At 43.8% G+C, this 21,992-nt stretch overlaps 1 protein-coding gene across 15 annotated transcripts in view; it reads right to left on the bottom strand.

Moving 5' to 3' along the window:
- The window catches only part of NAP1L4 (nucleosome assembly protein 1 like 4), a 61,923-nt gene that overhangs the window by 27,337 nt on the left and 12,594 nt on the right, over nt 1-21,992 (bottom strand). For 13 of the 15 annotated variants that reach the window (XR_004350946.1, XR_004350944.1, XR_004350945.1 and 10 more), the window contains exons 2-5: nt 14,502-14,532; nt 13,996-14,054; nt 5,366-5,465; nt 2,395-2,536 (exon numbers count right to left, since the gene is read on the bottom strand). Coding sequence is in view for 12 of the 15 variants with exons in the window: in XM_032638855.1 (XP_032494746.1) it covers nt 2,395-2,536; nt 5,366-5,465; nt 13,996-14,054; nt 14,502-14,532 (332 nt within the window). In the remaining 3 variants the exon portion in view is untranslated. Of the gene's footprint in view, nt 1-2,394; nt 2,537-5,365; nt 5,466-13,995; nt 14,055-14,501; nt 14,533-15,406; nt 15,735-21,992 lie in introns of those variants that run through there. The other 2 variants (XM_032638852.1, XM_032638857.1) reach the window with 2 other exon arrangements.

Raw genomic sequence — 21,992 nt, 5'->3', positions numbered from 1 at the left:
AGATTACTCTTCCCGGCAAGGATCTCATTCAGATTTGACAGAGAAATTAAAATCTTTACAGACAAGCAAAAGCGAAGAGAATTCAGCACCACCAAACCAGCTTTACAACAAATGCTAAAAGAACTTCTCTAGGCATGAACACAAGAGAAGGAAAAGACCTACAATAACAAACCCCAAACAATTAAGAAAATGGTAATAGGAACATACATATCGATACCTACCTTAAATGTAAACGGATTAAATGCTCCAACCAAAAGACACAGACTGGTTGAATGGATATGAAAACAAGACCTGTATACATGCTGTCTACAGGCGACCCACTTCAGACCTAGGGACACATACAGACTGAAACTGAGGGGATGGAAAAAGATATTCCATGCAAATGGAAATCAAAAGAAAGCTGGAGTAGCAATTCTCGTATCAGACAAAATAGACTTTAAAATAAAGACTATTACAAGAGACAAAGAAGGACACTATATAATGATCAAGGGATCGATCCAAGGAGAAGATATAACAACTGTAAATACTTATGCACCCACCACAGGAGCACCTCAATACATAAGGCAAATGCTAACAGCCATAAAGGGGAAATCGACAGTAACACAATCATAGCAGGGGACTTTAACACCTCACTTTCACCAATGGACAGAAGATCATCCAAAATGAAAATAAATAAGGAAATACAAGCTTTAAATGATACATTAAACAAGATGGACTTGATATTTATAGGACATTCCATCCAAAAACAACAGAATACACTTTCATCTCAAGTGCTCATGGAACATTCTCCAGGATAGATCATATCTTGGGTCACAAATCAAGCCTTGGTAAATTAAAGAAAACTGAAATTATATCAAGTATCTTTTCCAACCACAACGCTATGAGACTAGATATCAATTACAGGGAAAAATACGTAAAAAAAACCCAAATACATGGAGGCTAAACAATACGCTACTAAATAACCAAGAGATCACTGAAGAAATCAAAGAGGGAGTAAAACAACACCTAGCAACAAATGACAATGAAAACACGACGACCCAAAACCTATGGGATGCAGCAAAAGCAGTTCTAAGAGGGAAGTCTATAGCAATACAATCCTACCTCAAAAAACAAGAAACAGGGCTTCCCTGGTGGCGCAGTGGTTGAGAGTCCGCCTGCCGATGCAGGGGACACAGGTTTGTGCCTTGGCTCGGGAAGATCCCACATGCCGCGGAGTGGCTGGGCCCGTGAGCCATGGCCGCTGAGCTTGTGCTCCGCAATGGGAGAGGCCACAACAGCGAGAGGCCCACGTACCACATAAAAAAACAAAAAAAAAAACCAACCCAATCCAAAAATGGGCAGAAGACCTAAATAGACATTTCTCCAAAGAAGATATACAGATTGCCAACAAACACATGAAAGGATGCTCAACATCACTGATTATTAGAGAAATGCAAATCAAAACTACAATGAGGTATCACCTCACACCAGTCAAAATGGCCATCATCAAAAAATCTACAAACAATAAATGTGGAGAAAAGGGAACCCTCTTGCACTGTTGGTGGGAATGTAAATTGATACAGTCACTATGGAGAACAGCAAGGAGCTTCCTTAAAAAACTAAAAATAGAATTACCATACGACCCAGCAATCCCACTACCGGGCATATACCCTGAGAAAACCATAATTCAAAGAGTCATGTACCACAATGTTCACTGTAGCTCTATTTACAATAGCCAGGACATGGAAGCAATATAAGTGTCCATCGACAGATGAATGGATAAAGAAGATGTGGCACATATATACAATGGAATATCACTCAGCCATAAAAAGAAACGAAATTGAGTTATTTGTAGTGAGGTGGATGGACCTAGAGTCTGTCATACAGAGTGAAGTAAGTCAGAAAGAGAAAAACAAATACCATACACTAACACATATATATGGAATCTAAAAAAAAAATGGTTCTGAAGAACCTAGGGGCAGGACAGAAATAAAGACGCAGACATAGAGAATGGAGCTGAGGACACTGCGAGGGGGAAGGGTAAGCTGGGACGACGTGAGAGAGTGGCATGGACATATATACACTACGAAATGTAAAACAGATAGCTAGTGGGAAGCAGCCGCATAGCACAGGGAGATCAGCTGGTGCTCTGTGACCACCTAGAGGGGTGGGATAGGGAGGGTGGGAGGGAGGGAGACGCAAGAGGGAAGAGATATGGGAACATATGTATATGTAAAACTGATTCACTTTGTTATACAGCAGAAACTAAAACATCATTGTAAAGCAATTATCCTCCAATAAAGATGTCAAAAAAAAAAAAAAGTAACATTCAACGATTCACTGGGTACATCTGGATGTTTTGCCTGAAGAACTTTCTGACATATACTAATTAAGTTTACTAACAGAGTTCCCTACCTTGTCAAAGAGAGGCTGGTATAATGCTGCATACTTTCTTTCCAAGTCATGAACTTCTTCATAGAACTTGGCTTCTATATGAGCACATTTCACCTGAAGTTGTTTCAGTGCGTTGATTCTTCTTTTTACTGCTTTAGGTAAACTAAAAGAGAGGAAATAAAAAATAAAACATCCATATGCCTGCAAAATAAGGCGGCATGCTTATTTTTGACTAAAATAAATTAACATTAACATAGAATTAATATCCTTACCATGAAAAAGAGCTCCTAAAAATCATTAAGGACAAACACCACCTCCCCGCCCCCCCCCCCCCCCCCAAAAAGCAGGGTGGTGGCGGAGGAGGAAGCTGAAAGATAATTCACAAAAAATACAAATAATGAAATACGGAAGAAAGGTCCAATCTCATGAAATATCCAAAAGAATGTAAATTTAAAAGAACTGATGTCTTCCTTACCAAATTGGCAATTAAAAAATAATTCCCAGGGGGACTTCCCTGGCGGTCCAGTGCTTAGGACACTGCACTGTCACTGCCGAGGGCCTGGTTCAACCCCTGGTCGGGGAAGTAAGATCCCGCAAGCCTCGAGGTGCAGCCAAAAAAATTTTTTTAAATAAAAGAGAGAAGAAAATTTTAGAAATTCCCAGGTTTGATGAGGCTGAGGGCAGAGGCCCTCTAATCGACTCATCTTTCTTAAGGGTAAACAAGAACCTTGAAAATATTCTTTGCATCTACTTCTAAGAATTTATCCTAAGGAAATAACCAAATGTTTATGTGCTAGAGTGACCACTGATGTATTATTTGTAAAAGTGAAAGACTGGGAACAATGACAAGATGAGCAGGATTAAAACAGGGCCTGTCCACAACCGTGTCCTCAAGGAATACTCAGCACCACAGGACGAGCTCCTGCTGACACAGCAAGGGAAAAACCAGAGACGACAGAGACAAGGCGTGCATTCTAGTCTAGGGTCAGACAACTACCAGTTCCTTAGCCCTTTGATACTTTTTACCTTCTAAGAAACATTTTAGTTTGTATGCCTTACTTTTATAAATCAGAAGGGAAAAAACATTTTAAACCCATTAAAATCATTTGTTTAACCTGAAGTCCTGAGTCACAATCTGGAACAAAGAGCAGACTACTGCGGACTTCCCTGGTGGTGCAGTGGTTAGTTAAGACTCTGCTCTCCCAGTGCAGGGGGCCCAGGTTCCATCGCTGGTCAGGAACTAGATCCCACATGCCGCAACTAAGACCCGGTGCAACCAAATAAATTAATTTTTTTAAAAAAAGAGCAGACTCCTGGGCCCCACAAAGACCCACACTATCCCCCTCGGTGGGCCTGGGTCCTGCCCTCAGAGTCCTCCTCCACGTGGGCTGACTCCTCAAGGGCGGGGCTGGCATTAGTCTAATGGTATACAGTATCAGGCAGCTCCCAAGCACAGCACTGTTTAGAAAATACAGCCATCAAGGGGGACTGGTTCCAGAACCCTGTGAATATCCAAACGCATGGGTGCCCAAGTCCCTTACATAAAATGGTACAGTGTTTGCACACTAGGCACATCCTCCCGTATACTACACATCAGCACTAGATTGCTGACCATACCTAATACAATGTAAATGTTATGCAAATAGTTGCTGGCGCGAGGCAAATTCAAGTTTTGCTTTCTGGAACTTTCTGGAAAAGTTTTCCCCCGATATTTTTGATCCGCAGTTGGTTGAATCTGCAAATCTACAACCCAGGGAACCCGTGGATACAGAGGGTCAAGTGTAGTGGAAAAGCCCTGAATCACAAAGGACCCTGTCCTGGTATAATCATACCCACGGCAACCTCAGTTTGGACAAAGGTCCTTCACTACAGACTGCCAACTACAGAAACCGTTCTAGAACTACTGCTAGTTAGAGAACAAGGAAAAAGCAGAGTAAGAATTTAGTAACGCCGAATACATTAACATCTGTACTTCTTTTCTACATTAATTACACAACCTAACGTTATTTCCTAACTTTCTAATCTTCCTAATGGAGTAAAAATACAAGGACCTCTAAGCCAACTGAACCCAGATATCCTCCCCAGCCAGCCTCCAGACAGTAAGAGTAACTACACACCATTCTTCTCCCCACAACAGGCACGTCACGTACAGCATGGAACGTGGAACTAATTCTATCGCACAAAACCTTGTTCCCCTCCCCCATTTACTTTCAGTGAATGCCACCCACCCCATTCACCCAGTCTCTGAAGCCAGAAACTAGAAAGCACCACTTACACTCAGCTCTCCTACCTGCACCCAGCATCACCACACCCCACCTTCCCCACTAGGTCACCCCCCCGAAGAACCCTCTCTACGGGCAGAGCAGACCCCAAGCGTGCCCCCTCTGTGCCCCCTTGTCCCCAGCCCCGCGTGGGCCAGCTAGTGTGTGTGCGGGGTGACTCTCTGAGACGCAGCCGTGCACTGACCGGAGGAGGGAAGCCCGGAGCAGCTGAGGCCCCGAGACGAGCAGTCCAAGGGCCTGGAGGGTGGGCATCCTTACGGTGTTCACTGTGCAGTACAACAAAGACACAGACCTCGTCCAAATAAGCCACGTTTCGCTGTTGCAGGCTCACGTAGGTGAGCCAGGCAGGACTGGGTCTCTTAGCGAACCAGGAGCCACCGTGAAGAGAAAGCACTGCCCCATTTGCCTGCACCTCCGCCCCCTGCTGACACCCCAGTCCGCCTGCTCACGGGACCTGTGAAGGCCTCTCACCCTGCAGGCTGGCACCGTACACTCGCCCATAACTTGACACACCGCACTACCCTGGCCCTCACAGGCCTGTGGCCTCTACCAGGCTCTGACCCCAGCAGTCACCTTCGGGACCCCAGAGCCTGGCTCTCAGCAGGCAAGGTCAACTGAATGAAAAACATACTTATTCCTAGTCTAAGGAACCAGGAGAGGTTTCTTCTTTGTCTCTTAAAGTTGCGTCGTCTCACTCACAGCACACTTACGTCTCGATGTAGCTCGAAGGAGTGTGGGAGACACTGTCAAGTCGTTCCTGCAAAGCTGCCAAAACTTGAGGATTCTGCATCACCTGGTCTGCGAGCTTTTCTATCAAGAGTTAAAAAGAAACAACATCTGTTTCAAAAACATTTACTTGTAAAGGCATTCGATCCTCCGTGTTAATCACCGAGGGGATGGTTACAAACACACCGGGGGTACCTGGAGAGTTCTGCTCCTCACCTTAGCGGCACAAGCCCCAGTCCCCGCCGAGGACACTGTCACTTGCTAAGTTCAGGCAGTCTACCTCCCTTCTGGAAGCCGAGGACCGGGACAAGGTGCCCGTGGCTCAGGAAATCAGCGCGCACTTGTGCCCCAGCTCAGGAAAGCGCGACTCCCACCAGCTCCCTGGGGGCACCAGACCTTCCAGGCGCTCTCTGCCTCCACCTTCACCCACCTTGCCCTCCTGCCCAAACCCGCCTCCTCCCAGGAGCCCCTGCCCCTCTGCCCTGCGACCTCGACAGCTCACACACACTGTACCGACTCCCGAAGAACAAACACGACGCCAAGAGGGAGGTCAGCTGTGCCGCAGACTGGCTCACACCTGGCTCGCGGCACAGGCTCTGTGTTGAAAAGATTCCCTCTCAGCGACACTGTATGGAAACCCAAACTTAGGGCCCTCGCCCGACTCAAAAGGCAGCGCAGACCTAGAGTTCTCCCCCACCTTTTGTAAGACAGTGATGCGGGCAAGCTGAATACAACAAGTAGGCACTCGATTTTACCTTTTACCTACAATCCCAATCATTAACATGAAGCACCGTGTATGTGTATAAAACATATGTAACTGTGTATATACAAAACTGTATGTAAATACTAAACATATACACAAACACACATCGCTAGTTCTGGCCACTGAAAGGTCTAGAAATAATGGCAGACGGGATTTATATTTTGGTTTTTAAATCTCTGTCCCAACTAAAAGATACAGGCCTCCTTGCATAAATGTAGATTCCAGGTCTGGGGAAAGGAAAGTTCAAGGGAAAATGGACCATCGCCTATGCCACAAAGCTACAGAGAACTCAAAATGGACGGGGACGCAGCAAAAGGACACAGAAGCCAGCTTACAGGGACCCCATTGGCAAATGGGACAATCTGCACACAAAAAAGAGTAACGATGGACAGTGAGGGAGATGGTGGAGTAGAAGGACGTGCGCTCACTCCCTCCTGCGAGGACACCAGAATCACAACTAACTACTGAACAGTGATCGACAGGAAGACGCTGGAGCTCACCAAAAACACCCACATCCACAGACAAAGGAGAAGCCACTACGAGATGGTAGGAGGGGTGCAATCACAGTAAAATCAAATCCCATAACCGCTGGGTGGGTGACTCACAAACTGGAGAACACTTATACCACAGAAGTCCACCCACCGGAGTGAAGGTTCTGAGCCCCACGTCAGGCTTCCCAACCTGGGGGTCCGGCAACAGAAGGAGGAATTCCTAGAGAATCAGACTTTGAAGGGTAGCGGGATTTGATTACAGGACTCTGACAGGACTGGGGGAAACAGAGACTCCACTCTTGGAGGGCACACACAGAGCAGTGTGCGCATCAGGACCCAGGGGAAGGAGCAGTGACCCCGGGGGAGACTGAATCAGACCTACCTGCTAGTGTTGGAGGGTCTCCTGCAGAGGTGGGGGATGGCTGTGGCTCACCAGGGGGACAAGGACACTGGCAGTAGAAGTTCTGGGAAGTACTCCTTGGGGTGAGCCCTCCCAGAGTCCACCATTAGCCGCACCAAAGAGCCGGGTAGGCCCCAGTGTTGGGTTGCCTCAGGCCAAACAACCAACAGGGAGGGAACCCAGCCCCACCCATCAGCAGTCAAGCAGAAAAAAGTTTTACTGAGCTCTGCCCACCAGAGCAACACCCAGCCCTACCCACCACCAGTCCCTCCCATCAGGAAACCTGCACAAGCCTCTTAGATAGCCTCATCCACCAGAGGGCAGACAGCAGAAGCAAGAAGAACTACAATGCTGCAGCCTGTGGAACAAAAACCACATTCACAGAAAGATAGACAAGATGAAAAGGCAGAGGGCTATGTGCCAGATGAAGGAACAAGATAAAACCCCAGAAAAACAACTAAATGAAGTGGAGATAGGCAACCTTCCAGAAAAAGAATTCAGAATAATGACAGTGAAGATGATCCAGGACCTTGGAAAAAGAATGGAGGCAAAGATCGAGGAGATGCAAGAAATGTTTAACAAAGATCTAGAACAATTAAAGAACAAACAAACAGAGATGAACAACACCATAACTGAAATGAAAAATACACTAGAAGGAATCAACAGCAGCATAAATGAGGAAGAAGAATGGATAAGTGACCCGGAAGACAGAATGGTGGAATTCACTGCTGCGGAACAGAATAAAGAAAAAAGAATGAAAAGAAAGGAAGACCGCCTAAGAGACCTCTGGGACAACACTAAATGCAACAACATTCGCATTATAGGCATCCCAGAAGGAGAAGAGAGAGAGAAAGGACCCGAGAAAATATCTGAAGAGATTATAGTCGAAAACTTCCCGACCATGGGAAAGGAAATAGCCACCGAAGTTCAGGAAGCACAGAGGGTCCCAGGCAGGATAAACCCAAGGAGAAACACGCCGAGACACACGGTAATCAAACTGGTAAAAATTAAAGACAAAAAAAATTGATTGAAAGCAGCAAGGGAAAAACGACAAATAACATACAAGGAAACTCCCATAAGATTAACAGCTGATTTCTCAGCAGAAACTCTACAAGCCAGAAGGGAGTGGCATGATATATTTAAAGTGATTAAAGGGAAGAACCTACAACCAAGATTACTCTACCCCACAAGGATTTCAATCAGATTTGATAGAGAAATCAAAGGTTTTACAGACAAGCAAAAGCTAAGAGAATTCAGTACCACCAAACCAGCTCTACAACAATTGCTAAAGGAACTTCTCTAAGTGGGAAACACAAGAGAAGAAAAGGACCTACAAAAACAAACCCAAGACAATTAAGAAAATGGTAATAAGAACATACATATCAATAATTACCTTAAACGTGAATGGATTAACTGCTCCAACCAAAAGACACAGGCTCGCTGAATAGATACAAAAACAAGACCCATATTATGCTGTCTACAAGAGAGCCACTTCAGACCTAGGGACACATACAGACTGAAAGCGAGGGAATGGAAAAAGATATTTCATGCAAACAGAAATCAAAAGAAAGCTAGAGTAGCAATACTCATATCAGATAAAATAGACTTTAAAATCAAGAATGTTACAAGAGACAAGGAAGGACACTACATAATGATCAAGGGATCAATCCAAGAAGATATAACAATTATAAATATATATGCACCTAACATAGGAGCACCTCAATACATAAGGCAACTGCTAACAGCTATAAAAGAGGAAGTCGACAGTAACAAAATAGTGGGGGAATTTAACACCTCACTTACACCAATGGACAGATCATCCAAACAGAAAATTAGTAAGTAAACACAAGCTTTAAACGACACAACAGACCAGATAGATTTTTTTTTTTTTTTTTTTGCGGTACACAGGCCTCTCACTGTTGTGGCCTCTCCCATTGCGGAGCACAGGCTCCGGACGCGCAGGCTCAGCGGCCATGGCTCACAGGCCCAGCTGCTCTGCGGCATGTGGGATCTTCCCGGACCGGGGCACAAACCCGTGTCCCCTGCATCGGCAGGCAGACTCTCAGCCACTGCGCCACCAGAGAAGCCCGACCAGCTAGATTTAATTGATGTTTATAGGACATTCCATCCAAAAACAGCAGATTACACTTTCTTCTCAAGTGCTCATGGAATATTCTCCAGGACAGATCACATCTTAGGTCACAAATCAAGCCTCAGTAAATTTAAGAAAACTGAAATCATATCAAGCATCTTTTCTGACCACAACGCTATGAGATTAGAAATCAATGCCAGGGGAAAAAACGTAAAAAACACAAACACATGGAGGCTAAACAATACATTACTAAATAACCAAGAGATCACTGAAGAAATCAAAGAGGAAATTAAAAAATACCAAGAGACAAATGGCAATGAAAACATGACAATCCAAAACCTATGGGATGCAGCAAAAGCAGTTCTAAGAGGGAAGTTTATAGCTATACAAGCCTACCTCAAGAAACAAGAAAAATCTCAAATAAACAATCTAACCTCACACCTAAAGGAACTAGAGAAAGAAGAACAAACAAAACCCAAAGTTAGCAGAAGGAAAGAAATCATAAAGATCAGATCAGAAATAAATGAAATAGAAATAAAGAAAACAATAGCAAAGATCAATAAAACTAAAAGCTGGTTCTTTGAGAAGATAAAAAAAATTGGTAAACCATTAGCCAGACTCATCAAGAAAAAGAGGGAGAGTACTCAAATCAATAAAATCAGAAATGAAAAAGGAGAAGTTACAACAGACACCACGGAAATACAAAGCATCCTAAGAGACTACTACAAGCAACCCTATGCCAATAAAATGGACAACCTGGAAGAAATGGACAAATCCTTAGAGAGGTATAACATTCCAAGACTGAACCAGAAAGAAACAGAAAATATGAACAGACCAATCACAAGTAAGGAAATTGAAACTGTGATGAAAAATCTTCCAACAAATGAAAGTTCAGGACCAGATGGCTTCACGGGTGAATTCTATCAAACATTTAGAGAAGAGCTAACACCCATCCTTCTCAAACTCTTCCAAAAAACTGCAGAGGAAGGAACACTCCCAAACTCAATCTATGAGGCCATCACCGCCACCCTGATACCAGAAACAGACAAAGATACTACAAAAAAAGAGAATTACAGACCAATATCACTGATGAATATAGATGGAAAAACCCTCAACAAAATACTAGCAAACAGAATCCAACAACACATTAAAAGGATCATACACCATGATCAAGTGGGATTTATCCCAGGGAAGCAAGGATTCTTCAATATAAGCAAATCAATCAATGTGATACACCACATTAACAAACTGAAGAATAAAAACCATATGATCATCTCAATAGATGCAGAAAAAGCTTTTGACAAAATTCAACACCATTTATGATAAAAACTCTCCAGAAAGTGGGCATAGAGGGAACTACCTCAACATAATAAAGGCCATATATGACAAACCCACAGCAAACATCATTCTCAATGGTGAAAAACTGAAAGCATTTCCTCTAAGATCAGGAAGAAGACAAGGATGTCCACTCTCACCACTATTATTCAACACAGTTTTGCAAGTCCTAGCCACGGCAATCAGAGAAGAAAAAGAAATAAAAGGAATACAAATTGGAAAAGAAGAAGTAAAACTGTCACTGTTTGCAGGTGACATGATACTATACATAGAGAATCCTAAAGATGCCACCAGAAAACTATTAGAGCTAATCAATGAATCTGGTAAAGTTGCAGGATACAAAATTAACGCACAGAAATCTCTTGCATTCCTATACACTAGTGATGAAAAATCTGAAAGAGAAATTAAGGAAACACTCCCATTTACCACTGCAACAAAAAGAATAAAATACCTAGGAATAAACCTACCCAGGGGGACAAAAGACATGTATGCACAAAACTATAAGACACTGATGAAAGAAATTAAAGGTGATACCAACAGACGGAGAGATATACCATGTTCTTGGATTGGAAGAATCAATACTGTGAAAATGACTATACTACCCAAAGCAATCTACAGATTCAGTGTAATCCCTATCAAATTACCAATGGCATTTTTTACAGAACTAGAACAAAAAAATCTTAAAATTTGTATGGAGACACAAAAGACCCCAAAGAGCCAAAGCAGTTTTCAGGGAAAAAAACGGAGCTGGCGGAATCAAATTCCCTGATTTCAAACTATAACTACAAAGCTACAAACTATACTACAAAAACAGAAACATAGATCAATGGAACAAGATAGAAAGCCCAGAGGTAAACCCATGCACCTATGGTCAACTAATCTATGACAAAGGAGGCAAGGATATACAATGGAGAAAAGACAGTCTCTTCAATAAGTGGTGCTGGGAAAACTGGACAGCTACATGTAAAAGAATGAAATCAGAATACTCCCTAACACCATACACACAATGGGTTAGAGACCTAAATGTAAGACCAGACACTATAAAATTCTTAGAGGAAAACATAGGAAGAACACTCTGACATAAATCACAGCAAGATCTTTTTTGATCCACCTCCTAGAGTAATGGAAATAAAAACAAAAATTAACAAATGGGACCTAATGAAACTTAAAAGCTTTTGCTCAGCAAAGGAAACCATACACAAGATGAAAAGACAACCCTCAGAATGGGAGAAAATATTCGCAAACGAATCAATGGACAAAGGATTAATCTCCAAAATATATAAACAGGTCGTGCAGCTCAATATTAAAAAAACAAACAACCCAGTCCAAAAATGGGCAGAAGACCTAAATAGACATTTCTCCAAAGAAGACATACAGATGGCCAAGGAGCACATGAAAAGCTGCTCAACATCACTAATTATTAGAGAAATGCAAATCAAAACTACAATGAGGTATCACCTCACACCAGTTAGAATGGGCATCATCAGAAAATCTACAAACAAATGCTGGACAGGGTGTAGAGAAAAGGGAACCCTCTTGCACTGTTGTTGGGAATGTAAATCGATACAGCCACTATGGAGAACAGTATGGAGGTTCCTTAAAAAACTAAAAATAGAATTACCATATGGCCCAGCAATCCCAGTACTGGGCATATACCCAGAGAAAACCACAATTCAGAAAGACACATGCACCCCAGTGTTTGCTGCAGCACTATTTACAGTAGCCAGGAGATGGAAGCAACCTAAGTGTCCATCAACAGATGAATGGATAAAGAAGATGTGGCACATATATACAATGGAGCATTACTCAGCCATAAAAAGGAACGAAATTGGGTCATTTGTAGAGATGTGGATGGATCTAGAGACTGTCATACAGAGTGAAGTCAGAAAGAGAAAAATATCGTATATTAACAAATATATGTGGAACGTAGAAAAATGGTACAGATGAACCGGTTTGCAGGGCAGAAACTGAGACACAGATGTAGAGAACAAACGTATGGACACCAAGGGGGGAAAGCGGCGGGGAGTGGGGCTGGTGGTGTGATGAATTGGGCCGATTGGGATTGACATGTATACACTGATGTGTATAAAATGGATGACTAATAAGAACCTGCTGTATAAAATAATTAATTTATTTATTAAAAAAAAGAATAGTGATGGCAAATGATTAAACACTGAATAAAAAGCTAATCCACGAGTCTACAGTAACATTAAAATGGGGTAGCGGGGGAGTAGGGAAGTATTTCTTTAATAGATGTAATATGTTAGTCAGATTGATAGGATTAGAAAAACACCCTTTGGTGACCATCAACGTCATCACGGATTCAGCAAGGATCATCAGCGGTGCCCGAATCCCTACATAAGAGTCTTACGGAGAACAGGATTCCCGCAGGGTGCCCAACAGCTTCTTTACTCCAAGGACCGTAAGGGCAGAGACCGGCAGACACTGTCTTCACCACGTCAGCACTCTCGGGAGCCCCGTCACAGGCCTAACTGCACCCCCACTCCATCAGGTCGCCTATGTGCTCGTCTTGCCAAGACATTTACCCTGAATCTAGTGAGGAGAAAACCACGAGACCCATCCGGAGCATTCTACAGCTGGAGCTACAGCTGGAGCACACAGCCTGCTGATGTGTCCCTGCGAGGAAGGGTAAAAAAGGTGGGGGGATAACTCTAGAATAAAGGGGACAGAACTAAACGTGATACATGATCCTTGGCCAGCTCTGGATTTGAGTGTGGGGTACGGAGGTAAAAGAAATGTTGAGAAAACCAGAATATGAACATGACTGTACATTAGCTAATAGTATTGGACCGCCATTAAATTTCTTGGTTGTGGTAGTGGCACTGTGGTTATGAGACTTTATCCTAGTTTTCAGGAAATTTATACTAAATTGTTTTAGGAAGAAAAAGCCAGAATATCCACAACTTGCTTTCAAACAGTTCAGAGGGAAAAACAAGCATAGATAAATACTTGAAAATGGAGGAAAGGGCCTTCCCTGGAGGCGCAACGGTTGAGAATCCGCCTGCCAATGCAGGGGACACGGGTTCGAGCCCTGGTCCGGGAAGATCCTATACGCCATGGAACAACTAAGCCCGCGCACCACAACTACTGAGCCTGCGCTCTAGAGCCCGTGCTCTGCAACAGGAGAAGCCACGGCAATGAGAAGCCTGTGCACTGCAACGAAGAGCAGCCCCCGCTCTCCGCAACTAGAGAAAGCCCGTGTGCAGCAACGAAGACCCGACGCAGCCAAAAATAAATAAATAAATGTATTTAAAAAAAGAAAGAAAGAAACTGGAGGAAAAGTAATATATCTATGAATTTATGATCATATCAAAATAATATGATATCTGGGACGTGCTTCAGAATAATCACGGGAAGAGAAGTAAAGGCACAGGCGAAAAAAGCCTGAGCGCCTGGCAATCAGCGCTAAGAGCGAGACGGCAGGTAGAGGTGCACTGTGGTCTGCGTAGGAGCCTCCCTGCTCTGCACGCAAACTCTCCAACGGTTCACCTTCCCACGTGCGGTGAACTGACCTGTATTACTTGCATTTTTAGCAGCTTCCAAGGAATCTGGAGGAACCCCATCTGAAAAACTAAAACAATATATTTAAAAAGTATTACTCTAAGAAAAGTTTCACAGATAAATAGCACAATGGCGTTTTTCTTATTTAACATATTAAGGTGTCTCCACAGTAACTTCAGATTTGAGCAGAAGACAACTACAGACACACACATGTGTTACCTATGAAATACTTTCCTCACCGTTATTAAAAAAAGCCACCTTGCCAAGCTGTTAGGACACAGTGCCCACAGTGACTCTGTGGGACAGCCACACAAAGTCTCTAAAAACATAAAGGTTTTTAGTATCAATATATGACACACCTTTCACATCTAAAGCAAGTTCTTTATGGGCTCAAAAACACAGAGGGAAAAAAAGAGCCATCAGCTGGAGCACCTAATGATGTTTACAGAAATAAGGCTTGCCTCTTGCTCACCAAGTAAAATTTAAACTCCAATAAACAAAGTCCATTTTGGCTTACCTGTTATCTGCCATCTGAATGTTTTTATCTCCTACAAATTAAAAAAGAATTAACATTACTAAATATTCACAGACAAAAAATTTTCAAATGTACTCTTTTCACAGTGATTTTCAGTGGGGGATGAGGACCTCGTAAGGAGGGGCAGGAGGGACTGCTCTGGGGTGATGGAAATGTCAAGACCTTGAATGGGGTACTGGTTACTTGCATATACACACTTGTGAAAACTCATCAAATTAAAAACTTATACGCCTTTCAGTGCAAGCACATTTACTCATAAAAAATTTCTCTTGTTGGCACTAAAATGACCAGACTTCAGAATAGAGACAATTCATCAATTTTAACTTGCCTTATGTCTATAATAAGTTTCAGAAACAGAAACATTTATTTACGCTAGACCAATTATTTTAGAGCAATTCAAAGAATTTACTGGTGCTCACATTGCCTTTCAAACCTTAACTCAGAATGATTTTAAAATGTTATTCTGTATGTTCTACTACTTCTACACTGAAGATGCAGTACTTGTGTAAAAACATCATGTAATACACTCAATTATGATCCCACTTTTACAAGAGACATATAAAAAAAGATTATCTCCAGATTAGGTGACTTTCTACCTATAAATATTAAAGGTGGGTTCTAAGACATTTATGACTTAAATAGAACTTGATATTAGTACAATTTCAAAGCCCTATCTAAATGCAGAGCTAAAAACAGGTTTGGTGATCACATTTCCTTAGTCCTAGATGTAGTAAATCCACTTCAGATGCCCCTCTGAAGGGTGGTTTCAAGCTGACAACTGGTCGATGACTCATTCTTAGGTATCTGAGCAAAGCCCAAACCCCTTAATCAGTGCTTCAGGGTCAAAGAGAACAATAATGCTTCACAGTTAGGAAATACAGCTCCAACTGGAATTTATGAACTACGATTGTTTTAAGTGCATCTTTCTCAGGTAATTCTGTTTCAAAATAAAACATTGTAATTACTTTAAAAATTCGAAATACTACATAAATGTTACATTATCTTTTTCAAAAAGCTAAATGATTTAAGGAAACAAATGAAAATCAGGAGAGGAAAAACCCTCCAACGGTCCCCATCCCATTCTGCTGAGTGCAAAGTCACTCCACACAGAAACCCGAATTCCTACACCTCCCGGCTTAGCTCCTCCGCAATCTGCTGCATACATACAGCCGCATCCGGGCTATTCCCAAGCTTTTTTTTTTTAAATAAATAAATTTATTTATTTTTGGCCGCGTTGGTTCTTCGTTGCTGCGCACGGGTTTTCTCTAGTTGCGGTGAGCGGGGACTACTCTCGGTTGCGGTGCGCGGCCTTCTCACTGTGGTGGCTTCTCTTGTTGCGGAGCACGGGCTCTAGGCACGCAGGCGTCAGTACTTGTGGCACGCGGGCTCAGTAGTTGTGGCTCGCGGGCTCTAGAGCGCAGGCTCAGTGGTTGTGGCGCACAGGCTTAGTTGCTCCGCGGCACGTGGGATCTTCCTGGCCCAGGGCTTGAACCCATCTCCCTTGCATTGGCAGGGGGATTCTTAACTACCGCACCACCAGGGAAGCCCGATTCCCAAGCTTATATTCTGCTTTTTCATATATCACAAATGCAAAACGTGAGACAGGCAGGTCTTCAAAATAACATCTGATGACATTTTAAGAGCTAATACACTTACCTTTTACCAGTTGTTAAATACTGAAGATTTCCCCCCCGATATACTGCGGATAACATCTACATGAACACATCTTAGTTTACATGGCTTCTCATTCCAAGTAATTCTTTATTTGGCAATAGTAGGATTGTGACTGTAGGATTTCTGGGTCAAAGAATAGGAATGGATACTGACACCTACTGCCAAACTGGTTACACACTGAAACCAACTACAATTTGGCTATGTAATTAAAGTCTCCATTGTCTAACAATTATGTCCACCAGCACCTTCTGTGTAGACCACACACACCAACTGCTCTCTCTTGCAGCAGCTGTCACTGCCAGCTTAACGGACAAAGTCCCGTTTTCCCCACCCAGTCAAGCCACACACCTAATTCCAACACCTTCTGTACTAGCAAGGTCCCCACGTGACAGGCAATTTCCCACAATTTATACCCACAGCAACTCTGGCAGGGAGGGTGCATCCCCACTGCACAGAAGAGGACACTGAGGATGGGAAGGGTGAGGTGACTAACCCAAGGTTACCTGGCTAGTAAGGTGTGGATTGGGGTTTCTTTCAACCTAAAAGAAAGGAGGTAAACTAAGGCAAACTCCAGTTTCCAGAAATGGAGTTTATCTGGGAACAGCAGAGAAACTGCAATTCAGGACACACATACTGAAGCGAGCTACAGGTGAGTTCACTGAAGGCTTGGGGTGGGTTGCTTCTCTGGGCAAAGAGTGCAAGAGGGGAAAATCCAACTAGGGACCATGCAGCAAGTGGTTCTAAGATGCGGAGAAATCCCTGGCAGACGCTCACTGGTTGGAGGATAAAGTTCCATCTCTCGTAAGTCAGGCATTTATGGGAAATCAGTCCCACCGCCTTTGTTTTCTGAGGGTGCATGCACAAGAGATTCTCCATCTCACATCCTTCCGTTCCATTTTAGATTAAAATCCTTTCACAAAGAGCACTGCTCATCAGTCTTGCTCATCAGTCTTGCTGTGTGGGTACCTCACTTAGTCAGAGGCACCATTAGCTGCACGTGGATCATGGGTCTCTCCGAGCTGAGGAGGACCATCCTCGGATGTCTCATCCCACGGAAGAGGCAAACAGCAAGCAGATACTTGGCCTCATTCGAACAAAACAAGTGAGAAATGGTGAACCTCAGTCATGTTCCTCTGACGTGGTCAGTTCAGTTTCCATGGTCAGCTGAGCTTCAGGATAAGCCTTTCTTTTGCAGTTACATACAGGAAAAACAACTTTATTTCGTACACACACCTGGGAGAAAGACATTTGCCTGCTGATACAAAACAGGAGAAATTTAACCATGTGGATTATACCCATGGCCAGAAGTCCAATTATAGCTACTGACTAGAATAAACTTCTCAACCTGTTTCCCCAGCTGCCTATATTTAATAGGTCAAAAATGGCCCAGGTCCCGGGGGTATGTCCTATTTCAGTTAATAGTTTGATATTATCTTCCATTATTTTTATTATTATTTTTTAATTAATTTATTTTTGGCTGCGTTGGGTCTTCGTTGCTGCACGCGGGCTTTCTCTAGCTGTGGCAAGCAGGGTCTACTCTTCGTTGCAGTGCATGGGCTTCTCATTGCGGTGGCTTCTCTTGTTGCAGAGCATGGGCTCCAGGCGCACGGGCTTCAGTAGTTGTGCCACATGGGCTTAGTTGCTCCGTGGCAATGTGGGATCCTCCTGGACCAGGGCTCGAAACCGTGTCCCCTGCACTGGCAGGCAGATTCTTAACCACTGAGCCACCAGGGAAGCCCTCTTTCACTACTTTCAGTCCTTGTGTTAAGAACCAGGGAAGTCCCAAGACTTCTGAGCCTGCGCTCTAGAGCCACAACTACTGAGCCTGTGCTCTAGAGCCCGCAAGCCACAACTACGGAGCCCGTGTGCCGCAACTACTGAAGCCCACGCACCTAGAGCTCGTGCTCCGCAATGAGAAGCCACCGCTATGAGAACCCTGTGCACCGCAACGAATAGTAGCCCCTGCTCTCCGCAACTAGAGAAAGCCCGCGTGCAGCAATGAAGACCCAACACATCCAAAAATAAATAAGTAAATAAATAAAATTTAAAAAAACAAAAAAACCCCCAGCATTCTTCCTCAAGCAGGGCACAGGTTCCCCCATGCTATGCAGTGTGGAGGTTTAGGGCTCTGCAGTTTTGTAAGACAACTTCTGCTAGGCTGTCTACTTGCGTTTGTTGATATCCAAAAGCTCTGACATAAGCATTAAGGTAGCAGCCATGAACCTGAAGAGATTCTTAACTGCCTTTTCAAGTTCTGCTACTCCAACTCAAGGGAAAAAGTCCAAAGGGAAAATCTCTTTCTATCTACCAGGAGCGTATCTGTAGGCATCCACCCAAAATTGTATCCATCCCAGCTACGGTGTGCTCTCTCAAGACGGCAGGAGAAGGAACCCAGATTGGGCCCGAGGGCGATGGAAGGCAGGGTTTTCCCAACTCCAGCATCAGGAGTGAGGACAGGGCTCCAAGCACACTTCCCATTTAGGGCAAGTGTGGGGTATGCATTCCTTCCACACAGAAGGAAATAACCAGTGTTTTCTAAAGACAGGGTTTTTTCTTTTCCTGGAATAAAAGAGATCTCATGATCAAAATCAGTCATCTATAAACAACGCATGATAAGTGGTTCTGTTTAGCACCGTGAGGACAGTTAGAGGAATATCTTAAATTTCAATATATTTGGAGTAACAGGTGAGTTTGGTTACTGTGGGTGAGGTTCTGATGGAGGCTGGGGATCTGCCAGGGACAAGCTAGGGTGAATTAGTTCCTACCACTCAACAGATCTCTGATCAGCTCCCCATGAGGCGCCACTGAAGACAGCACATCAGCTTTCTACTCCCTGTATCGTTAAAATTTTCATCACCCCACCAAAGAGATACATGCTGGAGGAGACGTCAGTCTCCTAGATTCCAGTGGGGAATGAACCCATGGCCATCTGAATCACATACAAGTGTTACAAGGGTGCAGGAGGTAGCCTAGAGATTCACCAGTCCCATTAATGCTTCTGGAACACTGGAAAGCTTTTCGGTAAGAGGCCAGGCTTAAGTGAGAGGGATTCCTTTAGGGGTGGGGCACCCAATGGAATGCTGTAATGTCAGGTGCCAATTTAAGTATAGCCACAAAGATGCCAAAGGAAAACCTTGTATCTCTGCCAGACAGGTTTCACCACCCTTCTAAGGATAATGGCCAGGCCTCCAGTTCAGGTTCATCATCACCAGCAATCAGTAAGGTTGGTGGAATGAGAGTTCTTGTAAGGTGGGAGCAAAGGGGTGCATTACAGCCAAACTAGAGGGCGGCAAGGAGGCCAAAGAAAGGACAATTACAACTATAGCAGCGTGACTTGGCTGAGTGATACAGAATTGGCTGAAACAGGTTTCACAGGCCTGGGCCGGATATCTCTGATCTCTGGAAAGCTGTCTGCTTCAGTCCTTAGAAATTCTTAGCTTTCAGTCTTGAGTTGGGCTGCAGGTCCACTCAGGTTTGGGGTCCTTTTTAAGATGGGACACATGAATCCAGGAGTCTAACTCTGGGAGCTTCGTGGCACAGGGATTAGTCAGTAACACCTGGTAGAAGTCCTTCCAATGAGGGAGGAGGGAGTCTTTATGCATAGGTCTCTTCCAGTAGTTGAAGTCTCCAGGCTGTAAACTGACATCTTCATCTCCAGGGAGCACACTGTAGAAAGACTGCTCTACTACAGCACGATTATTCTCAATGGATTTTAGACCCCTGCAAAATGTGAAGTATGTAACCTTTTATTAGTGGGGTCAAACAAAGCAGAGGCTAAATGCTTTGGCCACCGTGACTGTTTCAAAGGGTGAGAATTTATGAATCCCAAATGTAGATCTAAGATTCAGAAGAACCAGAGCACTACTCTTGGCCAATGTATCTGGAGGGTTTCAACTAACTTAGCCAGCCAGCTCTTTACAATTACATTTGCATGAACCAGCCCTGAAGACTGAGGATGATAAGCCTGATGGAAACCGCCCAGTCGAAGTAGGTCCCCTGGAGTTCCAGGGGCGGGAGAGGTCCTCAAGTGGGAATGATCTTTTCTACAAGGACTTTAGCTATGGAAGAGGGAGTCACCACTCTACATGGAAATGCTTGAGTCCGACATGAAAACCGTTACTAGAGCATATTTATACCCATGAGTGGGGGCAACTGTATGAAATCCACTTGCCAGAGCGTTAGCAGTCTGGTGCATTAAAATGTCCTGAGGCGGTACAAACAGGCTTCCTTGGGATCAATTTATGACAAGTAGAACAAGCAAACAAGTGCCTTTTGTGGTCTTGCTGGAGTTTCTCTATCAACACTGATTTATAAAGGTTACCCTTTTCTCAGTGGACCAATGGTTTAATCCAGGTACAGTGGTCAATAAGGGAAGTTCTAGATTTTCTGGCAGAAACAGCTTATTACTGGGTTCAAACCAGAGCCCCTTTTCTTCATGGGTCCAACAGCCAGCCTTTCAGATTTCCAGTTGTGTTCTTCTCTTTCAGAGGCCAGCTGTTATCCTCCCCTGGCTAGTTCTCTTAGGTCTTTGCTGGGGGAAGAGCCTTTTGGACCATGACGGAGGTTTGGTCTATGGGTATCATAAAGGAAGTGTTTTTTTTGCAGAGGTATCAAGGAGGTGGTTTCCTTTGGCTTCCAGTGAATCAGACTTGCAATGCCCAGGCCCTGTAATGATAGCTAGAGCTGCCGGCAGCAGTATGGTGTCCAACAGACTTTGGGCATAAGGGCCATTCTTAATTTTATCTCCACTGGGAGTAAGGAAACCCTGTTGTTTCCATAACATTCCAAAGCACTGCACCACTCTACAAAGGCACATATCAGTGAAGAGGTGTGCTGTCTTGCCTTTGACTGAAATGCATGTTTGAGTGAGGGTATACAAGCAGACCTCCACGGTACTACATGTTTGGTTCCAGACTGCTGCAGTAAAGCGAGTCACATGAACTTCCTGGTTTCCCAGTGCATACAAATGTTTACATTATATGGTAGTTTGTTGAGTGTGTGATAGCATCATATCTTAAAATACAATGTACATACCTAAATTTAAAAATACTTTATTGCTAAAAAGTGCTAACCATCATCTGAGTCTTCACCGAGTTGTAGGAACGTCAAAGGTCACTGACCACAGATCACTATAGCAAATACAATAATACTGTGAGAATTACCAAGATGTCACAGTCAGATGAAGTGAGCAAATGCTGTTGGAAAAATGGCGCCGACCGACGCTGACACGGGGTCGTCACAAGCCTTCAATTTACAAAAAGACACAATACCTGCGAAGCACAACAAGATAAGGTGTGCCCGTGTGATTCAGCTCGTTGACCTGAAGCAGCCGAAGTGAGGGCGGCAGCCTCAATACTTTCACATCCCCAGCACAAAATTCACTATTTTCATTTTTCAGCTAAGAGCCATTAGTAAACCACATAAGATCAGGATTCATCAAGGAGGTTTCCTGTAAGTAGTCATGAGGTGTCATCACGGGAAGTCATGGGAAATTTTATCAGTGGAGGAGGGAAGATAAGTTGCAGGGTTGAGACTGTTACACTGAATGGGAGTGACGCGGGCACAGCGAGTAAGAAGATTTCAAAGGGGTAAAATGGCTTGCTGAAAGGTGTTGAGTGTGGTGTGAACTCGAGAGCCTCAACGGTGTGAGGTGCAAAGATGGTAGCCTTTACTAAGAGGACAGCAGCAGGCATAGCTCTAAGCCATGCCATATGCTCAGGCCAGGGATCTAACCGTTGGGTGTAGTAACCCAGGGGTCAGTGATAGCCCCATATTTTGGGGTAAATATCCCGAGGGCAT

Source organism: Phocoena sinus, chromosome 8 (genome assembly GCF_008692025.1).
Source record: "Phocoena sinus isolate mPhoSin1 chromosome 8, mPhoSin1.pri, whole genome shotgun sequence".
Lineage (NCBI taxonomy): Eukaryota > Metazoa > Chordata > Mammalia > Artiodactyla > Phocoenidae > Phocoena > Phocoena sinus.
The sequence above is the reverse complement of the archived record's forward strand: the minus strand, read 5'-3'. Positions and strand labels throughout refer to the sequence as shown.